At 44.8% G+C, this 19,558-nt stretch overlaps 1 protein-coding gene across 2 annotated transcripts in view; it reads right to left on the bottom strand.

The window, feature by feature from the left end:
* Positions 1-220: 220 nt before the first annotated feature.
* Positions 221-19,558, bottom strand: part of UVR8 (Regulator of chromosome condensation (RCC1) family protein) — a 72,083-nt gene continuing 52,745 nt past the window's right edge. Inside the window, exons 9-12 of one of the 2 annotated variants that reach the window (XM_086509040.1) lie at positions 13,787-13,905; positions 1,850-1,935; positions 1,655-1,710; positions 221-824 (exon numbers count right to left, since the gene is read on the bottom strand). In XM_086509040.1, coding sequence (XP_086365166.1) covers positions 735-824; positions 1,655-1,710; positions 1,850-1,935; positions 13,787-13,905 — 351 coding nt within the window. In that variant the 3' untranslated portion in view covers positions 221-734. Of the gene's footprint in view, positions 825-1,615; positions 1,711-1,849; positions 1,936-13,786; positions 13,906-19,558 lie in introns of both variants that reach the window. The other variant, XM_086509039.1, reaches the window with a different exon arrangement.

The raw sequence follows: 19,558 nt of genomic DNA, 5'->3' as shown, positions 1-19,558 counted from the left end.
TCTACCTTCTTGGTCTTCCATCAATGCTAGAACCTTCATAATCCTACATAACTTTTGAAATGTTCCAACATTAAGTAAGAATGGGGTACTATTTGAGCGGGTGCGTATAGTTTCTAACACTCTTGCCATATAATTCAATGCCCTTGAAATTGATCACACTGGAAGATTTGAGGTGCACAATGATAGCTTAAATCACAAACAAAAATACTCAACTCCACAGTAGTAAGAAAGATAATAAGGAACTAATCTTTAAATACAGTTACAAACACAGGGGAATCAGCACATCTAAGTGACAAAAAATGGAGCCGAGGATAAACACCAAGCACAAGCTGGTCAGAGCAGCTACCAAGAGAGGATCATGCCTAAAACCATCACAAAATGGTTGGCTTTGAATAAATGACGACATGATGATGGAGTCCCCAAGTATTATGACCAGCCAGCGAAAAGCAGCTGCCATTTCTTCCTAATTTTTTAGACTTGCAGAACCATCGCAATTGGCTTTTACATTAAGCATCGGCGCAATGGCCCAGAGTCTGAACAATTACTTCAAAGTGGTTTTCTCTGTAGATTTCATAAAAATGAGGACTTTTTCTGTACAGATTTATCACATTACAAAGCACAGTATGAAGACCGGAACAATCTTGGTAAAACCTCTAACAGGTTACCTTGCCCTTGCAAACTGCCGTAGACCTTCCGTATCCGTCTAGAGGGTGAACAAAATTGTACAGTATGATCTACTCAGTCCTCAAACGCTTAGGTTCGCTATCTGGAACACTGGCATCTTCCCTCGTGCCGTCCAGTGGACGTGACCCCTGGCTGCCAACCTGCATAAGTTCGTTCATGCGGATTGAAACCTTTCACGGGCAACATTAAAAGACACAGATAGTATCTAGCCAAGCATCAGCGATATAAGAGGCGAGCACGCAGATAAGATTACAATCAAACAAACTATCCATTTCAGTGCACAGGAGTAGATGCGTGCCTCCCAGATCAACAAGCATCCTCCCCAATATTTTAGAGATTCCACCAACATCAATAAGCGAAGTGTCAGAGGACCAACTTTTGACATGAAGGTCGAGCTTGAGCATTGAACTCATTTTCGCATCGGATGAATTTGAGGCTATTTTAAGAACCACTGTTTTGGTCAACTTAAGGACATGGCGATACTGACCTCCTCTTGCGGCAGGGCCATGCTGCAAGGCAGAAAACTTATAGATGGAAACTTAATCCGTGGGACTTCTCTTTTTTGGTCTTACTCACAAATTAGTCCAGCCGTGCCGTTATTGCCTGAGAAACATTGAATAAACACGTCCGTTCTCGTGCGTGCTATTGCAAAGTCAGCACAAATTCCTTCCCAGAGTGCCAGGGAGGATGAGGCTTATCCTTCTACCCAAATCAATACTGAAGGGCTTGTTCCACAGTATCAGGTTGCATAACATTAAGGACCCAGAGCAGAAGAAAGAGGTAAGGTCATTCTTGTTCGTTTACAAAACAAGGGGATATTGTCTCAGTGAGGGCAAGCACAAACACATATAGCTTTCGTCTGGCCATGGATTAGGGGCATCCATCCTGGGAGATTACATGCACAACCAGTTGAAAAGACAACAAAACATACACTGGCTGTTTGGTGAAGACGACTGGCAAGCGTTCTTACAGTTTCATCTGGAACGACTGCATATCGCTCGGAGGGTGAGATCCAATTTGCAGCAACTGCAAAGAAAGCAACCCAAAAACAAAATATGAAACCAAAAGCTTATCAAAGCAATCAAAGGAGCTTCTTGACTGCCATTACAACCTATGCATTCACAGCCTAATTAGCATGATTTCATGCATTAAGTCTCTATCCAACCTGCATTTGCCACGGGAGTTGAGCTTTCAACCATTGCACATGCTTCCCCATCTGCACTCAAAGAGTCCATCATCTTGGGTAAACTCCTGCTATGAAAGATAAAACATTTCAAAATCCCTCCCTTTCTCCAAAAATTGTTGTAGAATGATAATGAATGCAAGGAGAACCAACCATAGTTGTAAGGTGAATTCGACATACCTTAATACATTCATGATATTTGGTGTATTATATGCTCCATCTCACTCATCCCTCATGAACATATATGCATAACCCTATGTCAGACTTCTAATTTGTAGCATGTATATTTTTCAGCACTTTTTACTTTTCTGGGATAACTAGAGGACACACATATATCGTTTTGTCTCATAGGCTGACTTCAGCCTCTAAAAGAGGTTACTCTCTCTCTCTCTCTCTCTCTCTCTCTCTCTCTCTCTCTCTCTCTCTCTCTCTCTCTCTCTCTCAATGCCGGATATTAGAGTGGCAAGGGAAAAGGGTGGTGATATTGGAGCGACGCTTCGCATGACGGTGTGAGACCTATGGGACCACACTAAAGATGGCAGCATGGAAATGTGATGGATCACTTCGTCTAGATGTATAGGCATTTGAGAACAGTTTTAGGGGGAGAGACATCGTCCTTTACTCCGAGACACACCAGGCACCGGAACAGCTTATGCCACATGTGACTAGACTAGATATAGGTGGGAGACAGCTTGTCGAGCAGAGACGAGATCAGAGAACAGGGGCAGAGGGCCAAAGGGAGTAGAAGTCCTATTCAGAGAGGAGTTACAGCCGCTTGTGCACATTGTTTGGAGAGGTGATCAGACCAGATACATGTGGGTGAGATTGAGAGCTGATATAGGCAAATTCTTGTACATCGCTATATATTACTTTGCCCCCAGCACGTCAGTGTATGCCACACCTAGAGGACAGTTCCCTTTTTCTGCATTGGATGACGACATATGGGAGTTTTCCAGAAATGGTGGCATCATTCTCTTGGGGGACATTAATGCCCGCACGAGAAATCATCAGACAATTTTTTATGATAACCCAGATGGAATACTGAGAGAGCTGGATACCATTGGTATGGGGCTTGACAAACGCTCATACGACGAGGAGCACACTGAGTACGGGAGATATTTGATGGAAATGGGGGCCTCACATGGATTGGCCATACTTAAGGGCCTACAGCAATTTCCCACAGCAGCTGGGTTTACTTGCTTCCCACATAGGCATGGGGCCAGCACAGTGGACTATGTCATGGCACGGCCGAGCTTCATCCCCTGCATTTAGGATTTCCCAGTAGGACGAACAGTGGGTGCAGCAGTGGATCATGCTCTTTTAACACTTTCGATCTCCTTTCAGTACAGTACAGCTGGAGTGTCAGAAAGGAGGACACATATCTGCTATACATTTACACCACATACTAACCCTGTCTATATAGAGGAGATCTATGGTCGTCTATGTACAGCAGCCAGGCCAGGACTTTCAATGGAGGAGCTCACCACTTTACTGACTGAGACATTGCATGATGCAACAGCAGACGCATACCCAAACACTCAGCCTGATCAGACGCCTTCCTTGGAGCATGCCTCAGAACAGTTGGTATGATGAAGAATGTAGAGAGACGAGAGCACAGCTTCAAAGGGATCTTCTCCCAGAGGTCATCAATCACAAACAGTCTCGGATAGCCTTCCGACGCCTTGTGCAACAGAAGAAGTGAGCGTTCCTAGCTCAGATGGAGAGAGACTTATACTAGTTGTTCTTGAGCCTTAGGAGAGGCATGACGTCTCCTTCATGTGCACTCCCCTCCCCAGTGATTACTTCCCCCCATGTATGGGGTCAGTATGCAACATCCTTGTGCAACGAAAGAAGCGAGCATTCCTAGCTCAGATGGAGCGAGACTTATACTAGTTGTTCTTGAGCAGAGACTTAGGAGAGGCATGACGTCTCCTTCATGTGCACTCCCCTCCCCAGTGATTACTTCCCCCGATGTATGGGGTCAGTACGCAACATCCTTATATACGGTCTTTGGACAGACACCCCTTCCATATCCTTCTGAGCCATGCCCATCTATAAGATGGGATTAGTATGCAACATCCTTATATAGAATGTCCGGGGATATGTGTTCGAAAGGTGACCCAGGAAGGCGCGGGGCCTCTGGCTGTGAGAGATGTGAGAGAGAGAAAATAGCAGACACAAGTAGCTCCGACAATCACCATAATCATAAATAAACCTTGAGTACAACTTGATCAAGAACTAAAGTGGGCCGTTAAAGGCACCATCACTTGGATTACATAAGGATTAAGGAGTTTAAGCTCCTTACGAAGACTAAGCGGGCCGTTAACGGCGCCATGACTTGGATTACACAAGAAAGAGTGCTGATGACGGTAACGAATGCCAACGATCGTAGAGAGCGTGATCGCACTCTCTGTTCCCCTCTGCTTTCCTTCTGTCTTGCTCTCCTTTAGTGTAGTTGGCTCTCTTCTCTTCAATTGCCCTCATGAACTCTGCAAAACTCCGCTCTCTGTGGCGTTCTTCTCCTTTCAATTACGTCAAGAGCTCTCCAAAACCTCCTCTCTGATTGCACAAAAAAGAAGTCCCAAACTCCAAAATTTTGCCCTATATGGGCATGTGCGAGCTCTTGCTATTTGGGGTCCAACCCTGCCTCTATTTTTGGCTCTTTTTGCATGAACCACTACTACTATCATCGGACTATGTTGATCACCAAGGTACGCATGCACATCTCCTTAATGGGAGGAGCCCCGACGGCGTCGTCAATGCTCTCCCTTTTACCTTCAAAAATATTTGGCCCTTAAGGGCTCACGGGAATGGTCCCCATGGGAGCACTGCCATTTCATCAACTGACTGTCGGCCGTCAACAACCACACCACAACGCCGCAGGTCCACCCACGCACAGCCATAGCTACCACCGCCATCCACCATAGCCTGGCTCACAAGAGACCCACGCCATTGTGATACTCCAAGGGGCGCTACCCCTCCACTATATGTAGTCCGCATTCCTGCTGCCCAAGCCTGCATGTGGGATTAAGCGGCCCTGCCACGTGGCATCATTTGCTCGACTTGCCCCTCCAAGGCTTCCAAAGTCACTATAACAAGCATAAACTCATTTTTCCCATTGCTTTCAAACCTTGCCAAATCGTACTTGGTGTTATGAGCGCATCTCGAGCTAGAAGGGAGCGAGGAAAGAGGCACTCACAATGCACAAGAGCTTGGGACTTGATTATAAAGATTACAAGACTAATCGATACTTGATATAGGAACTTAATTTGGATTAAAAGACTGAATACTTGATTAAGAGGACTTGATACAAGACCTGGCTTACATGACTCAAGTACAAGACAAGGCTCGATTGCAAGGACAAGACTTAAACATAAGACAAGAAGTAGAAGAGGACTTACCTCATAGGAGCCTCACAACTGGTGTTAGCAAGACTAAGGGGCTTGTAGCCCAAGACTCCTATTTATACTAGTGCTTGAAGAGGTTACTTTAGGAGGTTATAACTTTCTTCTTGAGGAGGTTAGAATCTTCTAAAACCCTCTTGATCGTTCTAGCTACTTCTAGAATCTTCTTGATACTTTTAAAACCTTCTAGAATCTTTTGGATCCTTCTAGATTCTTTTAGAGATTCTAGTAACAATGCAAACGATGACATAGGCAATGATACAAGCGATGACATAAGTGATGATGTAGGCGATGACATAAGCGATGATGTACGCAATGACATAAGTGATGATGCAAGCCATCTTTTAGAACCTTCTAGCACTTTTCTCAATCTTCTAGAATCTTCCACACCATTCTTCTAGAAGGCTCTAGAAACTTTTGGAAGCTTCTAGTGCTTTCTTGTAGGAGACTCGAGAAGACTTACTCTCAAGCATGCCAAACTGTTATGAGCGCGTCTCGAGCAAGAAGGGAGCGTAAGGACAAGACTTGAACATAAGACAAGAACTAGAAGAGGACTTACCTCAAAGGAGCCCCACAACTGGTGTTGGCAAGACTAAGGGGCTTGTAGTCCAAGACTCCTATTTATACTAGTGCTTAAGGAGGTTGGAACTTTCTAGGTTCTTCTTGAGGAGGTTAGAATCTTCTAGAACCATCGGGCCTCTTAATCGTTCTAGCTACTTCTAGAATCTTCTTGATACTTTTAGAACCTTCTAGCATCTTTTGGATCCTTCTAGATTCTTCTAGAGCCTTCTAGTGACGATGCAAACAATGACATAGGCGATGATGTGGCGATGATGTAACTGATGACGTGGGTGATGACATAAGCGATGATGTACGCAATGACATAAGTGATGACGCAAGCCATCTTTTAGAACCTTCTAGCACTTTTCTCAATCTTCTAGAATCTTCCACACCATTCTTTTGATTTGATCCAGACCCCTATTTACAGTAGTGCTTGAGAAGGTTATTTTAGGAGGTTGGAACTTTCTAGGTTCTTCTTGAGGAGGTTAGAATCTTCTAGAATCCTCTTGATCATTCTAGCTACTTCTAGAATCTTCTTGATACTTTTAGAACCTTCTAGAATCTTTTGGATCCTTTTAGATTCTTCTAAAGCCTTCTATTGACGATGCAGACGATGACATAAGCGATGATGCAGGCAATGACATAAGTGATGATGTGGGCGATGACATAAGCGATGATGTATGCAACGATATAAGTGATGATGCAAGCCATCTTTTAGAACCTTCTCGCACTTCTAGAATCTTCCACACCATTCTTCTAGAAGGCTCTAGAAACTTCTGGAAGCTTCTAGTGCTTTCTTGTAGGAGACTCGAGAAGACCGACTCTCAAGCATGCCAAATTGTTATGAGCACGTCTCAAGCTAGAAGGGAGCGAGGGAAGAGGCGCTCACAATGTACAAGAGCTTGGGACTTGATTATAAAGATTACAAGACTAATTGATACTTGATACAGAAACTTAATCTGGATTACAAGACTAAATAATTGATTAAGAGGACTTGATACAAGACTTGCATTACATGACTCGAGTACAAGACAAGGCTTGATTGCAAGGACAAGACTTGAACATAAGACAAAAACTAGTAGAGGGCTTACCTCATAGGAGCCTCGCAACTGGTGTTGGCAAGACTAAGGGGCTTGTAGTCCAAGACTCCTATTTATACTAGTGCTTGAGGAGGTTGGAACTTTCGAGGTTCTTCTTGAGGAGGTTAGAATCTTCTAGAACCCTCGGGCCTCTTGATCATTCTAGCTACTTCTAGAATCTTCTTGATACTTTTAGACCTTCTAGCATCTTTTGGATCCTTGTCACGTGATACATCTAACCCTATGTGTACGTGGACAAGCCACTTCATGACAAGGGTTCAGTTCAATCCAGTCACTCTAGCTTAGGAAGTGTTCTGGCACTTTTGTGAGTCTGTTTGCAGACCCTGCATGCCCAAGCACTTAGAGTAGATGCATATCCTCTGGTTGCACACAACATGATCATCAGCATTACCATCAAAATCCATCAGGATCATTTTCCAATGCATTAAACTTATTTTCCCTATTTTAGCCATTTTTCACTTATTATATTTAAGTGACTTTTGTTGGGAACTAGGTAGGGCAAATGAGCAAGGCAGTATAAAAGAAAACCTAGCGAGAGTGCAATCTGGCACAAGAGTAGAAAGTGCACAGGTAGGTGATTTGCAGCAGGCATCTCTCTCTCTCTCTCTCTCTCTCTCTCTCTCTCTCTCTCTCTCTCTCTCTCTCTCAAGCAAGAACCACCCCCTTAAGCCCTGGCATTTTCAGCCCTAAACCATCAGCGTTTTCAGCCCTAAACTCCAGCGTTTCTAAAGCCATCAAACCAACGTTTCCAAGTACAGCAGATCAGCGTTTTCATAATCAGCAGACCGATGCTTTAGGACAGCAGAAAACAGCGTTTTCATAACCAGCCATTCAGCGTTTTAAAGGCCCTGCAATTAGCGTTTTTCAGCAGCAACTCAGCGAATAATATCAACAAATTCAGCAGAGAAAGAAAGGCCCGAAAAGAGCTAATTCAGCCAGTCGTCGTCTCTACACATTGCATCATAGCCTCACCAGTTTGCATCAGCATCTTGTACCATATTTGTGCAATCAATAGCATAGACTTCTCTCGCCATCAAGAGAGGGGCCCTTCGAGGAGGGTTTGACAACTTTTTGGTGTCGTATTCTTCTCTCTCTATCTCTTAGTCTCAGCACCTTCATTCACAGTGTTTATCCACTTTGTTTGTGATCACTTGCACTCTCTCATTAAACGAACCGAAGGCTCTCCCTTCCATAAGTAAAAAGGAACCTTGAGCACAATTCGGAGCACTCATCCTGAGCAAAGTTCAACATTCACTTCCGCTACACCTTACATTGGTATCAGAGCTTTGGCAGTGTTCTGTATCACTCAAGGAAAGAACCATGAGAACCATAGAATTTATTTTTTTTTGGCTTGTTGCGGTCGCACGTAACCCAAGTTCTCTTGGGCGTGTCGATTCCTCATCGTGTTTTTGAAGAGCGACAGGAAACCCAAGAAAGAAGGGCTTGTCCAGCCTCCCCTTGTGCCTCTTTTCACTCATTGAGAGCGGACCGTGCACTTGGCGGCCGGCCAATCGACGTGAGGTGGGAAAAAGCAACCTTGGTGTGAGCGCAAGGCCGCCAAGGGGTGCGTCCGCGGAAAAGAGCAGAACTCGGGTAAAGAGAAGATCCTTCTCTAACACAGATTGCAAGCTAAAGAAGAACCTCAAGAACTCAAGAACACCCACAAGAACCCAAGTTCCTCGTGAACTTAAGAACACACGACTTCAGTGTATGGTCATCACCCAAAGTGGAATGGATACTTCGCATGGAGGTGATAGGCATGAGAGTAGCGAAGAAGAATCCCACCACCGAGGAGGTTTTTCGGACCCTCCTCCTTCCCCATCTACGCCACGGATTGTACCAAATCCTATGGAGGCTTGGTCAACTCTATGATGGACATGATGGCACAACAAGAAGAAGCAAATCGCGTTGTGATGGCTCAACAAAAAGCGCAGCGCATTACCTTGGAGCGTGAACGCCAAGAAAGACAGGATCGCGAGCGTGAACAAGAGCGCTTGGCAGACGAGGAACGGAAAGAAAGAAAAGCAGCAAGAAAGGCCGACTTGGAGCAAGCTCGCTTGGCGTCCAAAGAAAGAAAGGCTACTATGGAGCGTGAGTAGCGGCCTTGGAGGTTGAGCGTGAGGTACAAAGAGACCAATGCATGCAAGAATTGGTCCGACAGGTTCTCACCTCGAAACCCGAGCCGACCAAAGAAGTTGGTGGTTCATCAAGTGGCGCAAGCCGAGATTCGGACTCCAACAACCCCGTCACCGAGAAGTTGACATTCAGTAAGTATGATGGTAAGATGGATGCTACGATTATTCATTCTTGGTTGCATCAATTTAATGCTTATTTTGCGACAACTAAGAAGACAGGAAATAGCAAGGTTTTGACAACAGCTATGCCATTAATTGGTACCACGCATGGCAAGAGACATAGTTGACCGCGCACATAGAGGAAGCCGAGGAAGGCGAGCCCCTTTCTTTCAATTGGGCCGACTTCCAAGACAAGCTCAAGGCGCGGTTTATGCCACCCCAGTACCTCGCACGATTGAAAGATGATTGGCGCAGTCTCAAGCAAAATGGTATGCCAGTTATGTCTTTCTCTAATCATGTTTTGCAGCTCGGCACTCAATTACGCAAATCGGATGCGGAGCGCAAAGAGGCCTTCCTTTATGGATTGGACGAGTATATCAAGTTTGATGTTGAGGTACTTGATCCAATCGATCTCAAGAAGCCAGTAGCGATTGCTCTCGCACAGGAGATGAAGCTCAGAAGCACAATAAGGGAAAAAGCATAAGGAGAACAAGACTTCTCAAGGAACTTCTCAAACTTCTTAGAACCCGCAGAATGCTAAGAACGGTAAGAATGGTAACTCTTCTAGCCCATCTTCCTCTAATCCTTTGGAAAAGAACTCTCAAAATGAATCTAAGGGTAAAGCTAAAGCACTTGCAAAACCTAAGCTAGCCCCGGATGAAAGAGCCACACAAGGAATTGTAGGAGGATACATAGCGGCTAAAGAGCAGGTGATTTATGCTAAGGAAGGTAGATGTTTTCAATGTCACGTCAAGAGTCACATAAGAAGGCTTATCCTAAGACAGCCCCACCTAAAGAACCTAAGGCACCCACAACAACCACAAGCACTTTAATGAACCAAATTGAATCTTCTCATGTCTCTGACACACACATTGATAAGTCTCTCATGAAGTGTTATGGTCATGTAAAGGGTCAGCGTTTTGTCATATTGTTTGATCCAGGCAGTATGCATGATGTGATTAGTGCCTCTCTTGTCGAGAAAGCCCGCCTAGAGGTGAGTGCGACATCTCCTCTCGAGGTGTCTGGCTTCGCTCTCGGTATGGACTCTCTCATCACGCAAGAGTGCATTCATGTGTTGTTTACAGTTCAACAAGCTGCTTTCCGTAGAAAATTTGTCGTGTCTCCTCTCTCAGGATGTGATATACTTTTGGGCATTAGATGGTCTCGTGAGCATAACCCTCTCATTGATTTGGGAACAACACTCACATTAAATGCCAAGAGTGACTCTCCCATGATCATTCGTGCTGTGGAGGGTCTACAATTTTTGCCTCTCATTTCTCATGTGCAGGTAAAGCGTGAATTACGACGAGGAGCACAAGCAACATTCATCTATGCTGCTCTAGTTCAGGCTCCAAACAGGTATTCAGCTTTGTTTACCAAGTTTAAGCATCTCTTTTTGCACGATGATCTTCCACCTCGTCTCTCACTCGAGCGGTCGGAAGACCATCGCATCGAGCTTGCGGAGGGGGCACAGCCTATCAGTAAGGCTCCCTACCATTTGAACAAGATACAGGAAGAAGAGTTAGAACGGCAACTCATGGAGTTGGTGAGCTAGAGGATTCATACGTCTTAGTGTAAGTCCTTTTGCTGCTCCTATTTAGTTTGTTCGCAAGAAGGATAATTCGTCTCGTTTGTGTGTTGATTACAAGGCATTGAACAAGATGACCGTCAAGAACAAGTTTCCGATGCCTAGCATTGAGTATATCCTTGATAGGCTCAATGGGACAAAGGTTTTCAGTAAGATCGATCTCAAGAGTGGATACCATCAGGTAAGGGTATTCAAATATCACTCGCAAAGCGGGAGATCTCCAAGGTATCAAGCCGGAAATGATTAAATGGACGGGAGATTTTACACGTGACTGGATGTGTGATAGTTTGACCTTGCACTTCAACATAGAATCCCTTATGATTGGAGCACTAATTGGGTCAAACCTTTGTATGAAGAAGGGGATGTAAAGAATGTAAATAACTACTGCACTATAATGATTGGGTCTCTTATGACAAAGTTGTTTGGGTGCAGAATGGAGATAATTGAGTGATTGGGCTGAAGAGAATGGCAAGTTTGCAAAAGGACAAGCAAGTTTTCATAGCACCATTGATCATCTTGCCACTCTTCGTGTTCTCTTGGAGGAAAGTCGGTTAAAAGGGAAGAGAATGTATTGTTGCTTCGTGGACTTTAAGAAAGCCTTTGATATGATTCCACGTAACAATTTGTGAAGGATAGAAGAACTCAAATTTCCAAGTGAGTTTATGCTTGCGGTTTCTCGAATCTATGAGAAGGTGATGTGTCAATTGCGCATGGGAAGAGGAATTTCGAAAATTTTTGCAAATACTATTGGGGTTAAACAAGGATGTCCGATGTCACCATATATCCTTGGTCTATGCATCAATCAATTGGAGCAAACGGTACTTGACTTTATGCAAGAAGGTATTAAAGAGGTCACTATTTGCAATGCGGTAATCATGCTTTTGTTGTATGTGGATGATGTAGTGCTTCTAGCACACACTTTAGAGGATGCACAACAGCTTATGATTGTCCTTGAGAACTTTTGCTTGCATAATGAGCTGATTGTGGATAAATCCAAAACAAAGGTTAAGCTTGTGAAAACAAACCATAAGGAGAAGCCATGCATTGTGTACAACAATGAAACACTTGAAGTTGTTGAGAGCTTCAAGTACCTTGGCCTTGAGGTTTTGGCCAATCATAGGTGGCATGAATACGCTATGCGTCATTTGGAAGCCGGGAAGAGAGCAAGCTATGCATTTGAGAACATGTGTAATGCGGGAAACATCAAATGTTGGGTTCTCAAGAAGTACCTTTTGACACATTGGTGACTTTATGGAGTTGAAGTGTGGGGCGGGAGCATCTAATAGTCTACTTGGAAATGTCCAAAGCGTTTTCTTACAGACTTTCTCCAAGTTAAGACACAAACACCATATATGCTCCTACTTCTTGAGTCAAGATCTCTTCCAATTGAGGTTATGGGCATGGAAAGGTTTGTGGAGTACATGATAAAGATGTGTCAAAACCCCTCACATCGACTTCCTACAATTCCATGGGAAGCAAGCAAAAAATTTCAAAAGACGCATAAAAGAAAGATCTTGACCACGAGATGGATGCAGCACATAAAGAAGTGATTTGGGAGATGGGATACATTACACCACCCATACTGCACCCGACTACAAAACCATGTTCTTCGTTGTAAGAGGAAACCGTACTCACCCTTACATGCTTGAGCCTATCCCCTTATTAGCGATCCGCACTATCACAGCCATTCGGCTTAAGCTCCCACTCCCTTCAATGCGAGACAGGACGTTGGGGCAATGGAGAAGAGCCAAATCGATTGTGCACGTTATGCTCGTTGCAAGTTCGAGAGCCTGAGTACCACACTACTAGAGTGCTCAGCTTTCGGTCACATATCCGAATTGCTTCCCTCACATTTTTTACCATGGCTTACAAACCTACACAAGTTCCTCTCCCAACCAGTGTGGGCTCTCCATTGCAACTCTCATCACCACAATTTTGGAGCATCGAGAATCCCTCATCAACCGCACACATACTACATCACATGTGACTTTGGTCCCGTAGGTCATATTTGACCTCCGAATATGATAATAAAATCTCTCTCTCTCTCTCTCTCTCTCTCTCTCTCTCTCTCTCTCTCTCTCTCTCTCTCTCTCTCTCTCTCTCACACACACACACACACACACACACACACACACACAAGGTAGGGCTTGTACCTTTTGCATCGCATAACATTTGGCAGTAGGCAAATATACAAGAAATATGGCAAAAACTCTGAAAAATGTACAAAATAATTATAGGGATAAAACACCCATACAAACACAAGATACATCAGTAATAGGATCAATTAATTATCAAGAGTAGTGCAGAAGCCACTGGCTGTGTGAAGTCCACACAAATCTGCCGAAAGCTCTTTCATTTCTGGCAGTGTAGAGAAACCGTGCAGTCCCGTGCTAAATACTAAAAATGATCACAATTATCTGCTACGACCATCTTATAGCAGCTCATAGTAGCCATGGGACTGGCCCCTACACCACAACTCAAAAATCATTTGCATCTACTCCAGGAAATCTCTATGTGATACACTAAGGTAGATGAAGATCTCCTACAGAGCCATACCTAAGACGGTAAGAGTAATGGGAGGAATACAGTTGTCCTCCACTCTGAATACCAAGGGAAGGTACCAAGGGAATACTATGCTTGAAACACTCATCTTTAGCTTACATATGAACATTTTTCATCAATTACACAATTTAAAATGCAGGGCACAAAACAAATTACCACCCCTAGACAAGATTACATTCAAAGACCCCAGACCAAGCAGCCTTTTTAACATCACAAGAGTAGTTCCTAGTGTTTCTATCCATGAGTATACTGCATCTTTAAAGTGAGACAAGATTACATTCAAAGACCCAGACCAAGCAGCTTTTTTTACATCACAAAAGTAGTTCGTAGTGTTCCTATCCATGAGTATACTGCATCTTTAAAGCGAGACAAAAAACATGTTCTGATTGTGTACAAGAGATTTCTCTTACCTGTCAAGAGCATCACCATGTCCCAACTGCCCACTAGTTCCTCTACCCCATGAGAACACATTATATTTGGTTGAGATTGCCACAGTATGTCTCCAGCCACATGAAACAAGACTGATTTGCTGCCAAAAAAAAAAAAAAGATTTGCCCCCCACCCTATCTATCTATCTATATATCTATCTATCCATATATATATATATATATATATATATATATATATATATATATATATATATATATATATACACACACACACACACACACACACACACACACACACACATAGCAAGGGAGAAGGGAAAGACTGCCCTGTACAGAGATGGTCGGGTGGTGATTGTAGAGCGACGCTCTACATGACGCTCTGAGACCTATGGGACCATACTGAAGATGGCATCGTGGAATTGTAATGGATCTTATCGGTTGGATGTGGGCGCCTTTGAGGATAGCTTTCGAGACAAGGACATTATATTCTTCTTTAGAGAGCCATCAAGCCCCAGGACAAATGATGCCACATGTGACAGGATATAGATGGGAGACAGCTTGCCCAGACTGACACAAAATCTGAGCATGGGAATAGAGGATCGGGAGGAGTAGCACTATTATTCAAAGAGGAGCTATGGCCACTTCTACACATTGTACGAAGAGACCATAGTTACAAGGAATGGCCATTTTAAGGTCTCCGTTCCCTGTTCCCATTCCAACATCGTGTTTCGAATCCTCGTTCCGTGTTTCAAACGCGAGTATCCGTAACAGGGAAGGGCATTTCATGCCCGTTACCATTCCCCCTTCCCGTTCCGGGTAACTATGGAAGAGACGATCATGCTAGATACATGTGGGTGAGGCTGAGGGCCGACACTTGCCATATGCTACTTTCCCCCTATACATGAGTCTATGCTGGGCCTAAAGGAGAGTCACCTTTCTCAATCCTAGACAATGACATATGGGAGTTTTCCAAGGATAGTGACATCGTCCTCCTAGGGGACTTCAATGCCTGAAAGGCCAATGCTAAGGCAGTCTTCTATGACACTCCAGAGGAGATGCTTATGCTGGCAAAGGTTCTTGCAGTTCTCTTCAATCGTGGCATGTGTAAGGGTCTACCTGAGACTTGGAGACTATCTATTATTGTGCCCATCTTCAAGGCAGGTGATCCTACTGAGCCTGGACACTACTGTACTATTATGATTGGACACACATTGGCATGGTTGTATGCATCTATACTTGAGCAGCAATTGAGCAGATGGGTAGAGAATGAGGGCATACGAGCAGCACGACATGCCGGTTTTAGGAGAGGCTTCTCCACTCTTGACCATATTCTGACTCTCATAGCCATCATTGAGGAGGGTAGGGCACATGGGAGACGGATTTATTGTAGCTTTGTGGATTTCCGCAAAGCATTTGACATGGTGCCCAGAGCCAAATTGATGCACAGGCTATAGGAGATGGGAGTGCCCATTGAGTTGATTTGGGGGATCATGGCTCTATACAGATCAATGGTGGGACATGTACACACTCCAGAAATATCTAATTTAGTGCACACCATTATTGGAGTGAAAAAAGGCTGTCTATTGTCTCCTACTCTATTTGGTATGTATATAGATAAGGTTTCTCGTTACATTGACAGAGATGGTGGCAGAGGTGCCAAGCTGGAAGGGACATGGATTCCATCGTTGTTATATGCTGACGATATTGTGTTGATCTCTGACTCACCAGAGGGTATGCAGCGACACTTGGATGCATTACATAGTTTTGTGGAGCATAGTGGATTGTGTGTGGTAAAACCAAGGTTATGGTGTTTAACACCACACTGCAATGGATCAGGAGATCAGCACCTACATTCACTTATGGTCAAGAGACTGTGGAGTACACGGATGCATAAACTTATCTTGGGGTAGTCTTCATTGGGCCAAAGTTTTCTATGAAGAGAGCACCGGAGACTCGACTGACCAGAGCGTATGAGGCCTTGGGAGGATCGGAGAAGATGTGTTCACAGGTTCAGTTCCAGGAACCCCGAACAAAGCTCTGGCTCTTTGATACCTTGGTAGCTTTAGCTATGCTCTATGGGGTTCAGGTTTGGGGACCCTCTGTGGGTCAGGATGGGTGGAGAGGTATGGAGAGGCCCTTGGTATCTATGATCTCTCGGCTGATTTAGAGCCAAGGCCTCCGTGCCACACGAGATCATTAGAGCGGAGTTAGCGGCCCCCCTTATGGAGATAGAGGTGCTTACTAGATCAGTCTCCTTTATGCACAGCTTATGAGATACTACCAGAGACAGATATGCAAAATTGGCCCTTGAGTCCTCCACGCAATAAGCTTTATAGGGGGACACATCATGCTGGTATGCACAGATGTCATCATGGTTCCACATACATGGCTTCAGCATGGACAGCTTGCATCCTTTCGAGTACTCCCTTGATGCATCATCGTTGTCTCTCTCACAGTTGGAGATTAATAGACCCATTCCCTAGGACCTGACCAAGTTGGACACCAAGAGGACATGGATAGAGCCAACACACGAGTTGGCACGAAAATGGCTTTCTATAGAGAACATCTTTTCCAACTCAAAAGGGATGGGTTTGTGATTCAAACGAGCTATATGGATACACATCTATCTCATGGGTTACGGTATGCCATTGGTCAGATACGGACATCTTCACACCAGCTTGAGATTGAGACTGGTAGATTCAGAGGGATACCAGCAGCTAGCAAGATATGTTGTATATGTCATACAAAGCCAGAGACGGAGACACATTATATATGTCAGTGCACAGTGTATTACGAGATACAGGGTCACTTCCACTATCTATTCAGAGAAGGCTTCAGACCCTTCTCAAAAGTCATGAGCTATCAGGACCAGACATGTGTTGGCCTGTATCCAATTGAGTTACACAAACACAGAGATAGTTTACTGAAGAACACTCCGATGCTGCTCACTCTACGATGAACTTTGCATAGGCCATGAGGGTGGTCTCCTTCTCACCATTCTGTTTTTGCTGACTCACTTCAAGGCAGTTCCTCAACAAGTGTCCCATCTCATGACATCTAAGACACTAGTTTGGTATGCCTGTTACCACAATCCTTTGTGAGTGCACACCCCTTTCCACTCAAGAGTGATGGTATCTGGAAAAATTGTAGAAGGGACACTAGCCACCTTTATAGAAGGCATAGATGTCTGGATCTCTACTAAGCACATGAATGGTATGCCAAAGATAGAAAATATCTGCCTCAACATGTCTAGCAACGAAAAGTGTGCAGGAAGCTCTAGGAATATATTTTTAATGGATACTTCGGAACTTGACATATGTCCTCAAAAGAAGCTAATGAAAAATCCTCGTACCACAGGTACAAAAAACCAATTTGTCCCCAAAGCTGAGAGAAGTGCAGTTGATGACCCTAGAAGCAAGTTCCTTTGATGAAAAATAACGATGAAAGTACCTCTGTCGAGTAAGATGATATCCTCCACTTTGCCTTCATCCGAACCAGTTATGCATGCATGAGCCCCACTCCAGGATGTTGACACGAGCATAGGAACACCACACCAAGCGGCCAACAACCCCTCTTTGACAGAACTTCAATACAATCACCAATCTTGCGCTGTAGATCTTTTGGAATAACCATAGAAGGTGCCATAGTACTTGAGAGAGAATCGCTGATGAAATTGAAGCCCCTTTTCAAACCCAAAGAGGGGATAACGGTGAGAGATGGATAGTGGAAAAAATGTGAGGAGAGCGGGTGAGCTCGAGGAAAGGGGAGGGCAAGGGTGTGACTACCCTTTGAGGGGCGGGCAGGCATGATAGGGGTGGGAAGGTAGGCTCGGGCAAGCACAGGTAAGCGGGCGGAGCACCGACAGGAGGGGTAAACACGGGTAGTGCGAGGGCTGATGGGCACGGTGGGGGGAAGTTAGGCAGGGCAGGTAGGGAGGGCACGCAAGCAAGGCACGAACAAGCCGAGGTAGCGCAAAACAGAGGATGGCGATGGGGGTAGTTGCACGAGGCGAGCATGTGCAACAGTACAACATGAGCAGGGCAAGGAGGGCAATGGAGGCAACAGTGTGACTCGAGCACGGCAAGGGTGGCGGGGATAGGGCAAGGGAGGCTTAGGCTTAGGCTTAGGCTTAGGATTCAACTAGGGGTAGCATTTTGCAACTCTCTCTCTCTCTCTCTCTCTCTCTCTCTCTCTCTCTCTCTCTCTCTCTCTCTCACGTGACACATCCCAACCCTATGTGTTCGTGGACAAGCTATACCACAGCAGGGTTCAGTCAGTCCAACCAGTTTAGATTAGCAGTGATCTGGCACTTTTGTGAGTCTATTCGTAGACCGTGCATGCTCAGTCACTTAGTGTAGATGCATATCCTCTGGTTGCACACAGCATGATCATCAGTATTCCCACTAGAATCCATCAGATTCCATCAGGGGAATTTTCCAGTGCATTTAGCCTATTTCCCTATTTTTGGTATTTTTCACTTATTATTTTTAAGTGACTTTCCAACAAAAGTAGGTAGGGCAATTTTGCTAAGTTAATATATAAGCAACCCCAAGTTAGCACTTTCTAGCAGAAGAGGCAGCAAGAGCTTCCTGCTCAACAGGTAACTTCTCAGCAGTACCCTGGCGTTTTTGGCTTTTCCATCCTTGCCTACACTCAAGTATCCCTAGCGTTTCTTGTCTTGGCATTCACCGCCTCACAGCAGTACCCAGCACCCTAGTGACTGCAGGCTCCCATTGTCGCCAGCAGATTCAAGCCTTGCTAGCGTTTTTCACACTTCAGCCCATTGGCGTTTTTGGACCTCCAACAAGCTAGCGTTTTTGGCAAAGGACAGATTCAGCCAGCGTTTTTGATTCTCAGCCTTTACCGCATCAGACCACAGCGTTTTCAGCCCTATGGAGAGCAGTAGATCAGCCCCAAGATGGTTGCAGATGTTCCCCCATTTTCAGCCATAAAAACGCAGCCAAAACAATCATTTTCAGCCACCGAAACAGTCCCAAAATTCAGCAATTAGAAGATCTCAGATTTCAGCCATCAAGTCGTCGTTGTCATCGGCATAGTCCCATTGCATACGCATTGTACACCTTTGTGCAATCAAAGTAGACTACTCTCGCCGACGAGAATGGGGCCTTCGGAGGAGGGTTTCACAACCTCTCGGGTGTCGTATCTCTTTTCTCTCCTTCTCTCAATCTCATTCACTTGCACGCACAATATCCACTCACTTTGTTCGTGATCATAGCACTCTCCATAAAGACGGAAGGCTCTCTCCTTCCCTAAGAACTAAAAGGAATCTTGAGCAATAAAGATCACTAATCTTGAGAAAATACAACATCCATTCCGCTGCACCTAACATTGGTATCAGAGCTTTGGAAATGTTCTACATTACTCAAGGAAAGAACCACAAGAATTTTTTTTGCTTGTTGAGGTCGCACGAACCCAAGTTTACTTGGGCGTGGCGATTCCTAATCGTGTTTTGTTGAAGAGTGACAGGAATCCCAAGAAAGAAGGGCTTGTCCAACCTCCCCTTGTGTCTCTTTTCACTCATTGAGAGCGGACCGTGCACTTCGCGGCCGGCCAATCGACCAGAGGTGGGAAAAAGCAACCTTGGTGTGAGCACAAGGCCGTCAAGGGATGCGCCCGCAGAAAGGAGTAGAACTCGGGTGAAGAGAAGATCCTTCTCCAACGCAATTTGCAAGCGACAGAAAACCTCAAGAACCCCAAGAACCCAAGACCCTCAAGAACCTCAAGAACCCAAGATTCTCACGAATCAAGGACCTCAAGAACCTCAAGAACCCA

The sequence above is a fragment of the Adiantum capillus-veneris genome, chromosome 3, assembly GCF_014529385.1.
Source record: "Adiantum capillus-veneris isolate H3 chromosome 3, ASM1452938v2, whole genome shotgun sequence".
NCBI lineage: Eukaryota > Viridiplantae > Streptophyta > Polypodiopsida > Polypodiales > Pteridaceae > Adiantum > Adiantum capillus-veneris.
This window is presented reverse-complemented; position numbering and strand designations above follow the sequence as displayed.